The sequence below is a fragment of the Chiloscyllium plagiosum genome, chromosome 29 (assembly GCF_004010195.1).
Source record: "Chiloscyllium plagiosum isolate BGI_BamShark_2017 chromosome 29, ASM401019v2, whole genome shotgun sequence".
Taxonomy (NCBI): domain Eukaryota; kingdom Metazoa; phylum Chordata; class Chondrichthyes; order Orectolobiformes; family Hemiscylliidae; genus Chiloscyllium; species Chiloscyllium plagiosum.
Window position 1 is genome coordinate 33,287,617 of NC_057738.1, and position 19,676 is coordinate 33,307,292.

The following is a 19,676-nucleotide window of genomic DNA, read 5'->3' on the forward strand; positions in this document are numbered from 1 at the left end:
GAGGGCGGTTAACATTTAATTTGCTTGAGGAACTGTATAAATTTTAAATCATATGTGGCATGTCCTATTGACAACATTATCACTCAATGCAGTGAGCTTCTATCTCCATGAGTAGAACTGCAAAGCTAATATGACTGGAGGAAGTGATGACATTTAGTGTATCAAGTGTGAACAAAATGGCTTTTATTTCACGATAAGCAAAAATGTCAAGTTTCAAGAAAACAAAGTGTCACATGCTTTAAATGCAATAAAATTCTGAGTAAACTTTACCCACAGAGGCGAATTCTTTGTAGAGATCAGCTACTGACTCCATACCCAGCCCTTGCCTCGGCTGTGCACTCTCCTGCAGCTCCTTGGCTCTTCTTAGGGTCTCTTTTACTACCTTCAGTTATGCCACTGGCTTAGCATCTTTTACGATATCTTTTTCCACAGAGTCTTTCTTTAACGACCAGCACTGCTGCCCTTCTCACTTCCTGAACTTTCTGTTCCTCTATGTGAATCCTTACCATCTCTGGAAATGAACTTTTAAACTCCTCAGCAGAATAATCTCTCTTAGAGCCTCAAAAGGTCTTATCTAGTTTCAAAGCACGCACCCATCGATCAAAATGTCTATGTTTAATTCTTTCAAACTCAACATAAGTCTGACCTGGTTCCTTCTTTGTGTTTCTGAACTGCTTCTGGTGCCAATTCATAAGCACTTAAAAACAGTCTGTTTAACCTCTTCATAATCTCCTGACACCCGATCTGACAGTGTGGCATATAACTCACTAGCTCTGCCTATCAGTTTAGTCTGAACTAACATTACCCATAAATCCTTAGACCACTCCATTTGCCTCACCAATTTTTCGAATGAAATAAAGAAGGCTTCAACATCATTCTCATCAAAATGTAGCAGCATTTTGGCATACTTGTATATATCACTACCTTCTCTTTTCATCTCAATCCTGTTAACTTGACTTTGCTGACAAAGTCGCAACTTCTTAAGTTCAAATTCTCTCTCTTTTTGCCTCTCCATTTTTTCTCTTTCTGCGCAGCTAAAACCCTTCTGTCGCTCTTTTTCCTCTCTTTCTTTTTCCTCTTTCTCTCTCTTTCTTCTCTCTCTTTCTTTTTCTCTCTTCCTCTGTTTATCTTCTGACTCCATTTTCCTCAATTGTAATTTAGCTTCTTCTACCTGTACTGCACTTGTTTATTTTTCTGACACACCTAAATGTTTGAGTAACTCCCTTAAAATTTCAGCTTTACTTCTGTCCTTGGTTAAACCCAAATATAACTTATTTGCTCATTCTAAAATGATGGTCTTTATCTTTCCTCCTCAACTTTCTTTGCAAATTTGAGAATCATCTTCAAATCCCAAAATCTCTTTAGCAATTTTAAGAGCCATTTCTCTCACTTTTAATTTACTCAACCACAAGTCACTGAGATCTAGGTTTTATTTAGAGATCTAGGACACTAACCTGCATGTCTTTGAATGTGTTGGGAATTTTTCGTACCCCCAAATCTATTCAAATCTGTCTAAAACAGTTCAAATCATGGACCTGAGCCCCCAAACTGTTAGAACACAGGGTAAACCTCTCTGCTAATTTAAACCCCAGAACACAGAATGATTTAACCCATGCAATAATCTGTGAAAATTCAAGAGACCAAGCACTATTTAAAGTAAAAATTAACAACTTTATTTTTTTGAGTATAACAGAGAATAATGAACTAGCAACTGTTTAGAACTCCTCTCTAACCTATCTTTACTTTCCCATCTAGTCCGATAAAACTCCCAATTAAGATTTACAAAACAAAACTTCTTATCTCAAAACCAGGCAGCTTTCAGTTTTCTCTGCATTCCTGTCCTTTGTAGGGGTTCTGCTTCACAGGTCACTGATTGATAAAGGTACCTTTAAGAGAGCTATTTTTCAGACAGTCTTGACATGCTGGTAGCTTGGCAGTTCTCCTCTGAAATGTTCAATTATCCCCAGTCTTATATCCCCAAAGCATCAGATTGTGTCATTAGCTTTTAAGATTGTCAATATACTCAATTCAAACTGGATTGGAGTTTGGTATTTTTTTAGGGTATAATTTAAACCAATTGGCCTAATTCAAATCTGTTTTGTTGTTTCCAGGCAACAAGTTATCCTAGTAGCTGGAGCACATGTTACGTTGTATCTTTTTTTCAGAACACTCGGTGCTGTCAGGCAGTTTTTGCTAGCTTTTAATTCTATTAAAGGTACAGTACACCTACATCTTCATAACACTATCACACTATCTACTGCCTTTGGAAATTTGTATCACGATTTGTAGCAACTGTAATGCTATCAGACCAAAATTAATGAAGTCTGTAGCTTTTCCTAAAGAGGGAATCTATTGTCAGTATAAATTGCATCTTAACTGATATTAAAGAAGTTGCTAGTGGCAGCTAGTGTCTCAAGAGTTGAGAGCATTCGAGATTATTTTTACTGACATCAACATGGGAAATTCCCTAAAGATCTGCATTGTCTTGTTGACTAAGGTTCCCTGAGGCAAAGTTCCCCAAAGGTACCTTCCTACAATTTTCAGGCCTTATGAATACATATGCTTGAATATTGATGTGTTGGTTTCAGTCTGCTCCTGTTAGTCCCCTTTCCGAATCTTCTTCCTTTTCAACAGGTATAAAATAAACAGGGAACCCTTTGGAAGACCCCTGGTTTCAATGTGTTGTGGAAGTCAGTAAACCTGTAGATTACTGAAGATTCTCTCACTCCAGCAATTCCCAGAGATCACAGCAACTCTAAGACATCCAAATTAACTAGTAAATGCTCACATATCAGGCAAAGTTCTATAGATGAATATCTGTTTTGAAGGAAGCCAATATACTGTGATCCATGGATCATAAACCTCCATTAAACTTGTTCAAATGCCCGTTATTCACTGCAAGCACTACTGATGAGAGAATTTTGGTTATTGGTAATGCTATAATTATTTGACTTATTCATATCAACTAACAAACAAAATGTTGTAAGCAACATCCTCCATGCTGGCAGAAATGTGATCAGGATGAAAACAAGGTGTAAGCCAGTCAAGAATGGATCCACTAAAAGGTTTTCCCTCAAATCACTGCTCTTTGATGCTGCTAAAAGAGGATAATGTACAATTGTTTGAATAAAAATAATTTGCAAGGATATTTGAATAAAGTAAGATATTGGCACTCGAAAAGGCTGCTCATGATGGACCAAACGGCCTCCTCCTGCCTTGCATGATGTTGTGATACTGTGAGGAAGTGGGAAATCTGAGGCCATTGTGTTTGACATTCCTGGACATTTTGATGAATTAAGTTGCTGCAATATGCTCCCTCTTCAAACGTACCCTAATAATCAGATTAGTGACTGGGTGCATTTTGGAAAGATAATATAATTGCAGATAATACCCATTTATGTCAATGCCTCTGGACCCATAGAAATTTTGTCAACATAGCCTAATTAATGTCCTAAGTTTCAAAAGGCCCTGCTGTATTCAGAATTCTCACCCCACCCCTTTCCCCCCTTCCGACAAAAATGGATCTACTGACACTGCAAGTTGGACTCCAAACCTGAGACCCTCCTGCCATTTTAAAAGCCCTCCAGGATTTGGTCCACAGAAATCCAGCCTAATTATTTCGAACCACATTCAAAGCAAGTGGAAAAGCAGAAGATGTTGAGATATATGGAGCTTTTTTCAATGGTGACATGCGCTAAACAAAGACTGGTTGTCGACCTATTCTTGTAAACTTTTAAGATAATGTTGAGGTAATAAAGTAAAACAGACTAGACAATTAGAAGAATGGAGCAGGATTTCATTTTATGTTCGAAATTGGCAGGATGTTTATTATACAGAGTCAAAGTAAATGATTAAATCTGTACATACAAATAAACCTAAAATTATTTCCCTCAAAATATCGACTCAATCCAAGTTTTCAAGATAGTTACAAACAATAAATAAAATGATTAAAATAATGGTTCTAGAATAGATGGTGCATTTCTAAATAGTTTCCCCATGAGGGAGAAAGCTCCAAGCTATGAATGATTTAACAAGAGTTGAGGTGAATGTGAAACTATTGCAGTAAAGGAATTGGTGTGTTCACCAATTTGACTCCTAAGTGTAAATTCCACTTCTTGTGATACGATTTTAGTTTCTGCAATGTTGTGTGAAAAGGCATTTCACATTTAACAAAATTCCTACCAGAGAAAAAAAATCAGAGGGGTCTTTAATCAGTACATGGGAGTAAAGTTTTATCTTCAGGATTACCAACACTGATCTTATGCAATTATATTCAGGAAAATGTTGTAAGGGTATATCCTCTTGCCACTCACCCGCTGGTCAAGTCAATAAGAGTGAGACAAGAATGGAAGGATGGTTAAGAGTGACGTGGGTAACATTAAAGTGAGGAGGAAATGCTGGCAATGTGCATGTGGTGAGAAGAAGAGGGTTAAATAGGGAATGAGAATGTGAAGGAATATGTGGAAGAATGGGGAAACATTGGAAAGTAAACTATGCCATTCTCAGTGACTTCCTTTCTTGCCAGAACAATCCAACCCTCAGCGCATTCTGTCAAACATCTTGTCACAGCTGAGTAGCAAGGAAAGCACAGAGGGAGAAGATGAAGACCTTTGGAGAACAAAATTCAGGAAAAAAACCAAGACAAAAGAGAGAGGTAAGAGAGAGTTCAATTTCACTAACTTATAAAAAAGTCCACTCCATATGAAGTCATACATCAAATTTAGAGTTGACCATTTTGATGCTATTCAACATATATGTCACATGCATTTCCTTGCATTGTTATAGGGGAGATGCGGATTGAAGGACATGGGAACAGATTTGATAAATGGATCAGAACTATTTGTTTAGCTGAAGGGGAAAGCTGGATAGTCAGACCAATGTTTGGTACCAATGAAGATTGTGCCTGGCTCATGTTCTGCCCATTATAGTACCTCAAATAATGCTGATCTTGCTAACATTAATCTTACCTAGTGCATGTCCCTGTTTAAGTCTTTTTGATCTGTGCATCCTTGCTTACTAGGATTGGCCTGTACTGCTCGTAAACAAAGCTTTTCAATGTACTTTGGTACACATGACAATAAATCAATCAATTAATCAATTAAAACCCATGCAAGGGTAGAACAAAAATAGTAGCAGCTATACCAGCAGTAGAAACAAGGCAACATTTCCAACCCATGAAAGCCCTGTTCCTGCCAAAACGAGGCGATGGGATTGATCCCAATTTCATTTTGGTTTTGTAAATGGCTAGATGAGTTTGTTTATTGTGTTGGGCTCTTTTATTTCTATGTATCCTTTTACGCAAATAAATCTGACCAAGTAGTTTTAGCCTGGCGTGGTGATATGTCACTTTCTGGAATAGCAGAGGAACATATACCTTAAATAAGTTATTTGCTGTTAATTGATAAACCTGAACATGTTACCGATTCAAAGCAGAAATTAAAGATGCAAGTTCATAACTGGTCTAGACTGGCAATTACCAGCCATTTCTGAACATGAACAATCAGTAAAGACTGAACCTGAACATTCAGTTGTAAATAAAGTTATCTCACTGAGATCTTAACCTATCTTCTCTGTTTTCAGACACCACCTGTGTATATCTAGCATTTTCTATTTAAATCCCAAATCATTTAGAATCCACAAATAAGGCCTCAAGAGGTGCAGGAGCTGATATGTGGTAATTGAAATGAGGTCCCTCTTGGCCTGTTTTCAGTGAGGAATTCTATACCGAACAGCAACTGTTTTTCCACCTGCTATTCTCTGGTGTCTCGTTTTAATCACATTCCTGTTTAGCTCAGGGAAAATGGAATTGTGTTTATACTCCTATCGTGAGTCACAGGCTTGTTCTGCTTGTTTTGTGTGAAAGAAATTTGTGACTCGAGGTAAGGGATTGAATTAATTTTCCTGAGCTGCCTTCCTATAAGACAAAACAGCTTGGGCAGGTGTGAGGTGGGGCAGATTGCTGTGTGAACCACATTCACCCTGTCAGCTCAGGCACACATCACCACGATGCTCCAAAGGGTGATAAATGGAACAGATGGAGGACATTTCGTGGTCTGTAAAATTCTGAAATGCTCACTGTGCAATTTTAAAAGCAACCTGCATTCACATGAAACATTTGAAATGATTTGTCAAATTCCATTCTCTGAATGTCTTAGGTTAACAAGAGAGTGAAAAAAATTCCATGAAGGTGCCAAGGTGCAGGTTAGATATTCCGGTTTTAAGCTGTATTTTGTGTAGGCAGGAAAAGGAAGTGTGCCAAGAGCCATTCACTTCTACAATTTTAATTTGGCTATAACAGACAGCTTCCTGATTTTCACATGTTAAGCTCCTAATGCCTGTTTCATGTCTAGTGGAACAGTTCTCTCAGTTTTGGCACAAGCCCCCACATGTTTGTAAGGTTGAACTTTGCAGGGTCAATACATCCATGTTTGTCACTGTTCTTTGTGCCTGGGTCAATGTCGGGTGACACATAGGCCTTCATTCCTTTTTTCAGACTTTGTAGCAGTTTGATATTCTCAGAAGACATTGTGATGATACTATGGCTTTAAAAGGTGCATTTGGCCTTTGTTTTTTTTAATGAAGAAAGGTTGAAGCAGGACAAGCAATCTGCTTCAAAGCTGATAAAGGGGAAACTTTTTCATGCAGAGGATGGGTAAGAATATGGAATAAGCTGCCAAAGGGGAGCTTGGGGATTTTCTTCTGAATTCAGAACAATAAAAGCAGCTTGAATGGGTGGGGTCAAGCTCCCACAGAACCAGTATATTTAGCATTAGTTTTTAAGTAGTAGTTGTTGTTGGGGGTCTTGAAGCTGGGATTGGAAGCTGGAGTACATCTCTCTCTCTGCTACTCTCTTTCTCAGAGTTTCTCTTGATGTTTTTCTTCCTGGACTGGAGGATTGCATGTGAGACAATCTATCTTACTGAATTTGCCTTTGCCAAGGATGTGTTTTTAGGATGTTACACACATTATATTTGTTAAGCATTTGGATATAGTTAAGCCAATTCATTTCTTTTTTTTTGTTTTGTCCATATTTTAATTATAGTGTATGAATAAAGTGTGTTTCGTTTGAAGTCTAGTAGTTTGACCAATTGAATTGCATCTGGAACATAACACCTCATACTTACCTTGAAAATAAGAAAAGGTTAGGGTCTAGGCTACCCTCTTCATATATTTTGAGGGGATTTGGTCTGATTCATAACGACATCTAAGAGCCACGCACGTTGCTGGAAATCTACAGCAACATGCAGGCCAAATTTCCTTCTCTAAAGGGTATCAGTGCACCAGAAAGGTTTTATGACAATTAGAGTCATAGAGATATGGAAACAGACCCTTTGGTCCAACTCATCCATGCCGACCAGGTATCCTATATAGATTTAGTCACATTTGCCAGCATTTGGCCCATATCTGTCTAAACCTTCCTATTCTTATACCCATGCAGCTGCCTTTTAAGTGTTATACTCGTACCAGCCTTCACCATTTCCTTTGGCAGCACATTCCATATTCTTACCCATCCTCTGCATGAAACAGTTTCCCCTTAGGTCCGTTTTATATCATTCCCCTCTTACCTGAGACTGATGCTCTGTAATTTTGGATTCCCCCTTCCTGGGGAAAAGACCTTGCCTGTTTACCTATGCATGCTCCTCCTGATTTTATTGTCACTATCTATAACATCACCCCTCCATCTCCAATGCTCCAGGGAATGTAGCCCCAGCTTATGCAGCCTCCCTCTAGAGCGCAAACCTTCCAACCATGGCAGCATCCTTGTAAATCTTTTCTGAACCATTTCAAGTTTTACAACATCCTTCCTATAGGAAGGAGACTAGAATTGTATGCATACTCCAAAAATGAACCTGTACTCCAAGGCATCTTTATTCAGCGACACTCACTAGGATCTTACCATTAAATGTATAAGTCCTGCTCTGATTTGCCTTTTCAAATGCAACACCTCACATTTGAACCCGGGTTCAAATTAACCCTACTTCCTATGTTCACATCCAAATCATTTGTATAAATGATAAAAAGCAGTGGATCCAGAACTGACCCTTATGGCCCACTGCTGGTCACAGGCCTCCAGTCTGAAAAGCTAACCTCACCACTGCCCTCTGTCTTGTATCTTTGAGCCAATTCTGTATCCAAATAGCTAGTTCTCCCTGGATTCCGTATGATCTAACTTTGCTAATCAGTCTACCATGAGGAACCTTGTTGAATACCTTACTGAAATCCATATAAATCACATCCACTCTCTGCCCTCATCAATCTTCTTTGTTACTTCTTCAAAAACCTAATCAAGTTCCTGAGACACAATTTCCACTCCACAAAGCCATGTTGACTGTCATCAAACAGTCCTTGCCTTTCCAAATGCATGTAAATACTGTCTCTCAGGATTCCCTCCAACAACATGGGGGGCACAGTGGCACAGTGGTTAGCACTGCTGCCTCACAGCGCCAGAGACCCGGGTTCAATTCCCGTCTCGGGCAACTGTCTGTTTGGAGTTTGCACATTCTCCCTGTGTCTGCGTGGGTTTCCTCCCACAGTCCAAAGCTGTGCAGGTTAGGTGAATTGGCCATGCTAAATTGCCCATAGCATTAGGTGAAGGGGTTAATGTAGGGGAACAGGTCTGGGTGGGTTGCTCGTCATAGGGTTGGTGTAGACTTGTTGTGCCGAAAGGCCTGTTTCCACAATGTAAATAATCTATTCTAAAAACTTACCCTCCATCAATGTCAGGCTCACTAGTCTATAATTCCCTGGCTTTTCCTTACCACCTTTCTTTAATGGTGGCACAACGTTAGCCAACCTCCAGTCTTCTAGCACTCGCCTGTGACTATCGATGATGCAGATATCTCAGCAAAGGGCCCAGCAATCTCTTCCCTAGCTGTCCACAGAGTTCTAGGGTGCACCTGATCAGGTCTTGGGGATTTATCCACCTTGATGCATTTTAAGATGTCCAGCGCCTCTTCTTCTGTAATTTTGACATTTTTCAAGATGTAGTTAATTATTTCTCCATGTTCTATATCTTGCATATCCTTCTCCATAAAAAAAATTGATGCAAAATACTTGTTTAGTATCTCCCCCGTTTGCTGTGGTTCCACATGTAGGTGGCCTAGTTGATTTTTAAGGGACCCTATCCCTCCCTAGTTGCTCTTTTGTCCTTTATGTATTTGTAGAATCCCTTTGGACGTTTCTTAATTCTATAGGCCAAAGCTATTTTGTGTCCCCTTTTTGCCCTCCTGATTTCCCTCTTAAGTATGCTTCTGCTAACTTTACACCCTTCTAAGGATTCACTTGATCTCTGCTCTCTGAACCTGATATATGCTTATTTTCTTTCTTGATCAAACCTCAATTTCCCTAGTTATCCTGCTTTTCCTACACCTACCAGTCTTGCCTTTCACCCTAACAGGAACATATTATCTCTGGACTTTTGTTATCTCACTTTTGAATGCTTCCCACTTTTCAGCTATCCCTTTTCCTCTGAACATCTGCTCTCATAGAACATAGAACATTACAGCATAGTACAGGCCCTTCAGCCCTTGATGTTGCGCCAACCTGAAGCCCATCTAACCTACACTGTTCCATTTTCATCCATATATTTATCCAATGACCAATTAAATGCCCTTAATGTTGGCGTGTTGCAGGCGGAGCACTCCACACCCCTCTACTCTTTGGGTAAAGAATCCCAACCAATTTTTAGAAGTTCTTGCCTAATACTGTCAAAATTCGCTTTCCTCCAATTTAGAACTTTAACTTTTAGATATGATCTATTCATTTCCATCACTATTTTAAAACTAATAAAGTTATGATCACTGGTTGCAAAGTGCTCCCTCACTGCCTTAGTTCCCAAGAGTAGGTCAAGTTTTGCACCTTCTCTAGTAGGTACATCCACATACTGAATCAGAAAATGTTCATGTACACACTTAACAAATTCCTCTCCATCTAAACCCTTAACATTATGGCAGTCCCAGTCTATGTTTGGAAAGTTAAAATCCCCTACCATAACCACCCTATTATTCTCACAGATAACTGAGATCTTCTTATAAATTTGTTTCTCAACTTCCGGCTGATTATTGCGGAATCTATAGTGTAATTTCAACAAGGTGACCATCTCTTTTGTTATTTGTTAGTTTCACCCAAATAACTTCCCTGGACGTATTCTGAGGAATATCCTCCCTAAATATAGCAGTAATTTTATCCTTAATCAAACATGCCTCTCCCCCTTCTCTCTTGCTCCCTTTTCTATCCTTCTTAGAGGATCTATGTCCTGGAACATTAAACTGCCAGTCCTGTTCATTCCTGAGCCACAAATCTGTAATTGCAATGATATCCCAGTGCAATGTTCCGAACCATGCTCTGAGTTCATCTGCCTACCCTCTTGCATGGAAATAAATGCAGTTTAATTTGTCAATCCGACCTTGTTCTCTGCTTTGTCCCTGCCTGCCCTGACTATTTGACTTACTCCTTTTTCCCAACTGTACCAGTCTCAGATTGTTCTATCTGCTCTTTTTCCTCACTACCTCCCTGGGTCCCTACCCCCGCCTTCCCCCAACCTTACTACTTAAAATCCTTCTGAGCAGCTCTAGCAAATCTCCCTACCAGTATATTAGTCCTCTTCTAATTTGGATGCAATCCGTCCTTCTTATACAGGTCACTTCTACTCCAAGAGCAAGTGAGGACTACAGATGCTGGAGATCAGAGATGAGAGTGTGGTACTGGAAAAGAACAGCAGGTCAGGCAGCATCCGAGGAGCAGGAGAATTGATATTTCCTGATGAAGGGCTTGTGCCCAAAACGTAGATTCTCCTGCTTTTCCAGCACCACACTTTCGACACTCCTAGTCCAGAAAAGATTCCAATGATCCAAAAATATGAATCCATCTCCCCTGCACCAGCTCCTCAGCCACAAATTCATCTGCTGTATCCTCACTAGCTTGTAGAACAGGGAGTAATCTAGATATTACTAGCCTTAAGGACCTCCTTTTTAAATTCTTGCCTAACTTCCTATATTCTCTCCTCAGAATCTCATCCTTATTTCTTCCTATTTCATTAGTTCCAATGTGTCCAACAACCTCCTGCTGGTCCTTCTCACCTTTGAGAACATTCTGCACCCTCTCCGAGATATCCTTGATTTTGGCAACAGAAACGCAACACACCATTCTGATGTTTTGCTGTTGGTCGCAGAAATGTCTGTTTGTGCCTCTGACTAGAACCCATGCCCCAAGAGCATTAGCCTAAATCTCTTAATTATGCGTCCAGTGACATTGTCACCAAGCCACAGCCTGTGCTCTTGTATTAATTGTACAAATTGCCCCGTGAACTTGGTGTCTGTTTTTAAATTCAGAGAATAAGTAAGCTGTAGACTGTTTTATTGCCTCCTGTAGAGTTGGTCACCCTAGCAACCCTTCTATCACTGGAGCATCAAAATGTCAGCATCTTTGTTCAGTTAAGTGTAGCTAACTCCTTTGTTTAACTACTGATCAATTTGGGCTGTGGTTTCCTGCCTAGTGTTTCAAGGTGCTATGAGATTTAATTAAAACTGGGATACATGTTGTTTTGCTGCCTGTCTACTTGCCAGTTCCTGCCTCTCCATTGTTGAAATCAATTTGATATTAGCCCTTGCATGGAGTTGTCCTCCACATAACGTATGGAGCTGTTCATCAGTTTTCTCGCTCCTGCTTTTGCAATGTTCCCTGAATCTGATGAATGGCATTCTAAGATTTTATAGGAAGTACTTTCAGAAATAATGGATGCACCAGTATTAATCTTCCAAGAATCACCAGAGCTTCCAGAGGATTGGAAAACTGCCTCTGTAACTTCCTTATTCAAAAAGGGAGGGAGACAACTAAATAGGTATGCCAGTCAGCTTAATCTATCATTGAGAAAATGTTAGAGTCCTTGATAAAAGATGTACTAGCAAAGCATTTAGAAATATATAATATAATCAATCATGGCTTCATGAAAGGGAAATCACACTTGAGAAATTTGTTATTATTTGAGGTGGTAATAGGCAGGGTAAATAAAGGGGAACCAGTAGATATAATATGTTTGGATTTCCAAAGGTGTTTGGTAAGGTAATACACATAAGGCTGCTTAATAAGATGAGCCTATGGTATTTGGTATAGTGTATTAGCATGGATAGAGGACTGGATAAGTAAGAGAAAACAGAGTGTTGAGATAATGCTGCAGAGATCAATGCTGAGGCCAAAATTATTTACAATATGAATTAATAAGAAGGAGTTTAATTTAGATAAATGTGAGGTGCTGCATTTTGGGAAAGCAAATCTTAGCAGGATCTATGCATTTAATGGTAAAGTCCTGGGGAGTGTTGCTGAACAAAGAGATCTTGGAGTGCAGGTTCATAGTTCCTTGAAAGTGGAGTCGCAGGCAGAACAGGATAGTGAAGAAGGCTTTTGGTATGTTTTCATTTATTGGTGAGATCATTGCGTATAGGAGTTGTGAGGTCATGTTGCAGCTATATTGGTTAGGCCTTTTGGAATATTGTGTGTAATTCCTGTAGGAAGGATGTTGTGAAACTTGACAGGGTTCAGAAAAGATTTACAAGGATGTTGCCAGGGTTGGAAGATTTGAGCTCTAGGGAGAAGCTGAATACAAATGGCAAATAAAAACGACCCAGAACCAATCCCTGTAGAACACCGCTGGTGGCAGGCCTCCAGTCACAAAAGCAACTCTCCACCATCACTCTCTGTCTCCTGCCATAGTGAATGTACAATGGCCTGTGTCTGTTCTCATGTCTTATGGTCTCCAGTGTTAGCATATCCTCATTGGACAATGGCTCCAAGGTGTTCTGATGTGTCGGCAACCTATGGGTTTAAACATTATCCCCATGAATAACTTGTAGTACGCGATGGCTAATCTGAATAAATAAGAAATAACATATTCACCTTTCTTCCCAATCTTCATTCATCTACGGTGGCACAATGGTTAGCACTGCTACCTCACGGCACCAGAGACCTGGGTTCAATTCCCACCTCCTGATGAAGGGCTTATGCCCGAAACATCGATTCTCCTGTTCCTTGGATGCTGCCTGACCTGCTGTGCTTTACCAGCAACACATTTTCAGCTCTGATCTCCAGCATCTGCAGACCTCACTTTCTCCTCAATTCCCACCTCAGGCAACTGACTGTGTGGAGTTTGCACATTCTCCCTGTGTCTCCGTAGGTTTCCTTTGGGTGCTCCGGTTTCCTCCCACTAATCCAAAAATGTGCAGGTCAGGTGAATTGCCCATGCTAAATTGTCCGTAGCATTAGGTGTAGGGGAATGGGTCTGGGTGGGTGGCAGGTTGGTGTGGACTTGTTGGGCCAAAGGGCCTGTTTCTACACTGTAAGTAATCTAATCTAAAGTAAGAAAGGACAGCTTTCAAGTGTTTGACATCATAATGATGTGAAGGACAAGAGGGAGAAATGAATTGAATTATTATATTGGCCATCTCTTCTGTTTGTGACAAAATTTATTTTTAGTTTCTTTTCCTGTTAATAGGCTGTACTGCATTTCTCAAACACTATTTGTGAAGTCCAGTTTAAAAATGGGATTTATTAATGCATTCAAAATCCATTGGAGGGAGAATGGTTATTATGAGACATTCACGCATACGAGCATACAAAAAAGAAAGAAAAGAAATAGAGGAAGAAAGGAAGATAAGTTTCAGTTATGAATTAAGTTTTTTTAAAAATTTAATGCATCGGCATTAATTCACATGAAATAGAGTTCAGTAAGTCAGTGTCCTTGCAGTTAGTTGATCTGGTCAAATTCTTTCTGGTAGTATCTCAGATGCAGACAGATGCAGCTGAAGGCACATAAATATAATTTTGCACTCTGAGAATTGAATTCATTTTTCAGGTAAAGTACAGCATTGTTTTTGAGAGCGGCCAAGACATGCAGTAGGCTCTACCTAAGCCTGGAGCTGCTTTGCTGGTTGCAATACTAAAATAAAAATCAGATTTAACAAAGAAATCCAAAGCTGCAATTAAAGCTATTTTGAAAAACGTTTCAGTCATGTGACTAGGTTTGAGCCACTCGGCGAACAAGGTGGGTTTGATCCAACCCCTAACAAAAACTGTTCTGTAGTAGATAAGTGCAGAGTCATTAGTACATTCTCAGACATAAGGAGATCTTAGTTCTTCTTTTCTTCAGAACTGTCTGACACTGACATCTCTTCTGCAGCTCATTTGCATTGTCTTGACTGGAATGTCTACACAGTGCAGGGAGTGGTGACATTCCAAGAGGATGATGTCAGCATTTGACTTGTTGTTGCTACTGGTCAAAACTTACATGATTGGTGAGCCATGTTGTCACCCCAGCAAAGAGTCTGTATTTCGAAAACAAATCAAACAAGATAATGTAGATTTGAAGAAAGTCAATTCAGTATATTCCTTTGTTCCTTCCAGGCATGACAAAGGGAATTTGCAGCATGAATACAGAGAACCATTAGTTTAGTCAACTAGAACACATTCAAAAACTGCAAGTGGAACTCCGCATAAGGAAAACTTGTTCACACTTTCAGTCATTGAGTTTGACGCTTACAACCGAAGTTACTGTGTTATTAGAAGCATTTAGAATGGTCACATCTTCATTAAGCCAGGGTATGAATTTGAGAGAAAGCTGAAAATGATCAGACTCAGTGATGGAACTGGAATGGCAAGGTGCATTGGATGAACAAAGTTTTCTTGATCTTATTGTTGAATGTATTTTCCTGTTTCATATAAGACATTAAGACCAAAATGTATGTATATTACAGGTGCTAACATCATAACTACCTCTATGGCTGGATTAAAAAGTCATTAAAGCAATTAACACTTTGCACCAGCAATGATAGAAAACCAATATCAACTCAATTCTTGTTTAATAATTGATACTTCCTTGAGGAAAATTCAAAGAGTATCTTCATGACTTATTCATTGCAGTTGCCAATTCTTCCTTCTCATACATGCTCAGGGGAAACAGCAGAAATGCAATTTATTTCATCAAAGATGTGACTATGGGGAACAGTGAGCTACTTAAGAGAGTTTTGATTTTGTCTTTAAAACAAATTAAAGTTTACTGCTAGAGTTCTACAGCACAGAAACAGACCTTTGATCCAACTTGTCCATGCCAATCTGATATCCTAAATTAATCTTGTCCTATTTTACAGCTTTTGGCCCATTTTCCTCTAACCTTTTCCTATTCAGATACCCATACAGATGCCTTTTAAATGTTATAATATTACAAGCCTCCAGCACTTCCACGGCAGCTCATTTCAGACACGCACCAACCTTTGAGTGAAAAATTTGCCCCTTAGATCCCTTTTAAATCCTTCCCTGGTCAATTTAAACCCTAAGCCCTCAAGTTTTGGGCTTTCCTACCCTGGGAAAACAGGCCTTTGCCATTCTCCCTATCCATGCCCCTCATAATTTTATAAACCTTGACAAGGTCACCCCTCAACCTCCAACATCCAGGGAATATAGCCCCAACCTATTCAGCCACTCCCTATGACTCAAACCTTCCAACCTGGCAACATCCTTGTAAATAGTTAGTAAGTGTGCAGATGACACCAAAATTGGAGGTCATAGGGTCATAGATATGTATAGCACTGAAACAGACCCTTCGGCCCAACTCATCCAAGCTGACCAGATATCCCAACCCAATCTAGTCCCACTTGCCAGCACCCGGCCCATATCCCTCCAAACCCTTCCTATTCATATACCCATCCAGATGCCTTTTAAATGTTGCAATTCTACCAGCCTCCACCACTTTCTCTGGCAGCTCATTCCATACACGTACCACCCTCTGCGTGAAAAGGTTGCCCCTTAGGTCTCTTTTATATCTTTCCCCTCTCACCCTAGACCTATGCCCTCTAGTTCTGGACTCCCCGATCCCAGGGAAAAGACTTTGTCTATTTATCCTATCCATGCCCCTCATAATTTTATAAATCTCTGTAAGGTCACCCTCAGCCTCCGACGCTCCAGGGAAAACAGCCGCAGCCTGATAAGCCTCTCCCTATAGCTCAAATCCTCCAACCTTGGCAACATCCTTGTAAATCTTTTCTGAACCCTTTCAAGTTTCACAACATCTTTCCGACAGGAAGGAGACCAGAATTGCATGCACTGTTCCAACAGTGGCCTAACCAATCTCATGTATAGCTAGCTGCAACATGACCTCCCAACTCCTGTACTCAATACCCTGACCAATAAAGGAAAGCATACCAAACACCTTTTTCACTATCCTATCTACCTGTGACTCTACTTTTAAGGAGCTATGAACCTGCACTCCAAGGTCTCTTTGTTCAGCAACACTCCCTAGGACCTTACCATTAAATGCATAAGTCCTGCTAAGATTTGCTTTCCCAAAATGCAGCACCTTGCATTTATCTAAATTAAACTCCATCAGCCACTTCTCAGCCCGTGGGACCATCTGATTAAGATCCTGTTGTAATCTGAGGTAACCTTCTTTGCTGTCCACTACACCTCCAATTTTGGTGTCATCTGCAAATTTGCTAACTGTACTGCTTATGTTTACATCTAATCATTTATATAAATGATGAAAAGTAGAGGGCCCAGCACCGATTCTTGTGGCACTCCACTGGTCATAGGCCTCCAGTCTGAAAAACTACCCTCCGCCACCAGCCTCTGTCTTCTACCTTTCAGCCAGATCTGTATCCAAATTGCTACTTCTCCCTGTATTCCATGAGATCTAACCTTGCTAACCAGTCTCCCATGAGGAACCTTGTCTAATGCCTTACTGAAGTCCGTATTGATCACTTTTATCACTCTGCACTCATCAATCCTCTTTGTTACTTCTTCAAAAAACTCAATCATGTTTGTAAGACATGATTTTGCATGCACAAAGCCATGTTGACTATCCCTAATCAGTCCTTGCTTTTCCAAATACATGTACATCCTGTCCCTCAGAATTCCATCCAACAACTTGCCTACCACTGACATCCGGCTCATTGATCTATAGTTCCCTGGCTTTTCCTTACCACCTTCCTTAAACAGTGGCACTGCGTTAGCCAACCTTCAGTCTTCCAGCACCTCACCTGTGACTATCGATGATACAAATATCTCAGCAAGAGGCCCAGCAATCACTTCCCTAGTTTCCCACAGAGTTCTAGGGTACACCTGATCAGATGATTTATCTACTTTTATGTGTTTCAAGACATCCAGCACTTCCTTCTGTGTAGTATGGACATTTTTCAAGATGTTACCATCTATTTCCCCACCTTCTGTATCTTCCATATCCTTCAGCACAGTAAACACTGGTGCAAAATATTCATTTAGTATCTCCGCCATCTCCTGTGGCTCCACACAAAGACTGCCATGCTGATCTTTGAGTGACCCTATTCTCTCCCCAGTTACCCTTTTGTCCTTAATGTATTTGTAAAAAAACCCTTTGGATTCTCCTTAACCCTATTTGCCAAAGCTATCTCATGTCCCCTTTCTGCCCTCCTGATTTCCCTCTTAAGTAGACTCCTCCTGTCTTTTAATTCTTCTGAGATTCACTCGATTTATCCTGTCTATACCTGACATACGCTTCCTTCTTTTTCTAAACTAAACCCTCAATTTCTCTAGTCATCCAGCATTCCCTGCACCGACCAGCCTTTCCTTTCACCCTAACAGGAATATACTGTCTCTGGACTCCCGTTATCCCATTTCTGAAGGCTTCCCATTTTCCAGCCATACCTTTACCTGCGAACATCTGACCCCAATCAGCTTTTGAAAATTCTTGCCTGATACCACCAAAATTAGACTTCCTCCAATTTAAAACTTCAACTTTTCGATCTGGTCTATCCTTTTCATCACTATTTTAATTATGGTCGCTGACCCCGCAGTGCTCCCCCACTGACACCTCAGTCACCTGCCCTGCCTTATTTTCCAAGATTAGGTCAAGTTTTGCACCTTCTCTAATAGGTACATCCACATACTGGAAACACTTAACAAATTCCTCTTCATCTAAACCCTTAACACTATAGCAGTCCCAGTCTATTTTTGGAAAGTTAAAATCCCCTATCATAACCACCCTATTATCCTTACAGGTAGCTGAGATCTCCTTACAAGTTTGTTTATCAATTTCTCTCTGACTATTAGGGGGTCTATAGTACAATCCCAATAAGGTGATCATCCCTTTCTTATTTCTCAGTTCCACCCAAATAACTTCCTTCCATGTATTTCCAGGAATGTCCTCCCCTCAGTACAGCAGCAATGCTATCCCTTATCAAAAACACCAGTCCCCCTCCTCTCTTGCCTCCCTTTCTATCCTTCCTGTAGCATTTGTATCCTGGAACATTAGCTGCTGATCCTGTTCATCCCTGAGCCATGTTTCTGTAATTGCTATGATATCCCAGCCCCATGTTCCTAACCATGCCCTGAGTTCATCTGCCTTCCCTGTTAGGCCTCTTGCATTGAAATAAATGCAGTTTAATTTATTAGTCCTACCTTGTTCCTTGCTTTGTCCCTGACTGTTTGATTTGCTTCTTTTCTCAACTGTACCAGTCTCAGATTGATCTCTCTCCTCACTATCTCCCTGGGTCCCACCCCTCCACCTTACTAGTTTAAATCCTCCCGAGCAGCCCTCGCAAATCTCCCTGCCAGTACATTAGTCCCCTTCCAATTCAGATGCAATTCGTCCTTCTTGTACAGGTCACTTCTACCCCAGAAGAGATTCCAATGATCAAGAAATGTGAATCCTTCTCCCATACAACAGCTCCTCAGCCATGCATTCATCTGCTCTATCTTCCCCTTTCTACCCTCACTAGCTCGTAACACCGGGAGTAATACAGATATTACTACTCTCCTTTTTGAATTCCTGCCTAACTCTCTATATTCTCCCTTCAGAATCTCATCCTTTTCCCTTCCAATGTCATTAGTTCCAATGTGTACAATAACCTTCTGCTGGGCCGTCTCCCCCTTGAGAACATTCTGCACCCTCTCTGAGACAGCCTTGATCCTGGCATCAGGGAGGCAACACACCATTCTGAGTTTTCACTGCTGGCCACAGACTGTGCCTCAGACTAGAGAGTCCCCTAACACAATTGATCTCTTGGAACCCGACGTACCCCTCATTGTATTAGAGCCAGTCTCAATACCAGAAACTTGGCTGTTTGTGCTACATCCCCTGAGAATCCATCACCCCCTACATTTCCCAAAACAGCATACTTGTTTGAAATGAAAAGACTCCTGCACTAACTGCCTACCTCACTTACCTCTCCTGGAGTTAACCCATCTATGTGACTGAATCTACGACTTTACCCCCTTTGTATAACTGCCATCCATCACATCCCCTTGCTCTTGTAAATTCCTCATTGCCTCTAACTGTCACTCCATTCTATCTATTTTTGATCTTATAGGATTCACAACCAACTGCATTTATTTCAGGTATAATCCTGAGTAACATATAAACTCTCCCTAAACTCCCACACCCGACAAGAAGAGCATATCACTCTACTAAGGGCATTTTTGTTTCTTCCAATCTACAGACCCAGAAAATAGCACTGTCTTATTGCTCTACAAACACTGCTCCAGGCTAATTTAATACTTATGACTTTTATTTTTAAGTTTGATCAAGAGACATATCTCAGTAAAACAATTAATCAAGAAAGAACCCACTCTACTCACTATTGTAGATTTACAGCAAGGCTATACTTAAAACTATTCATTTATCTGTTTCTGTGCTGTGACCTCTTCCAAACAGGTTT

The 19,676-nt window shown here is 40.4% G+C and overlaps 1 protein-coding gene across 1 annotated transcript in view; it reads left to right on the forward strand.

Moving 5' to 3' along the window:
• The window catches only part of LOC122564274 (uncharacterized protein C6orf201 homolog), a 113,534-nt gene that overhangs the window by 20,432 nt on the left and 73,426 nt on the right, over positions 1-19,676 (forward strand). Inside the window, exon 2 of the mRNA XM_043718949.1 lies at positions 4,526-4,654. Coding sequence (XP_043574884.1) covers positions 4,526-4,654 — 129 coding nt within the window. The remainder of the gene's footprint in view (positions 1-4,525; positions 4,655-19,676) is intronic.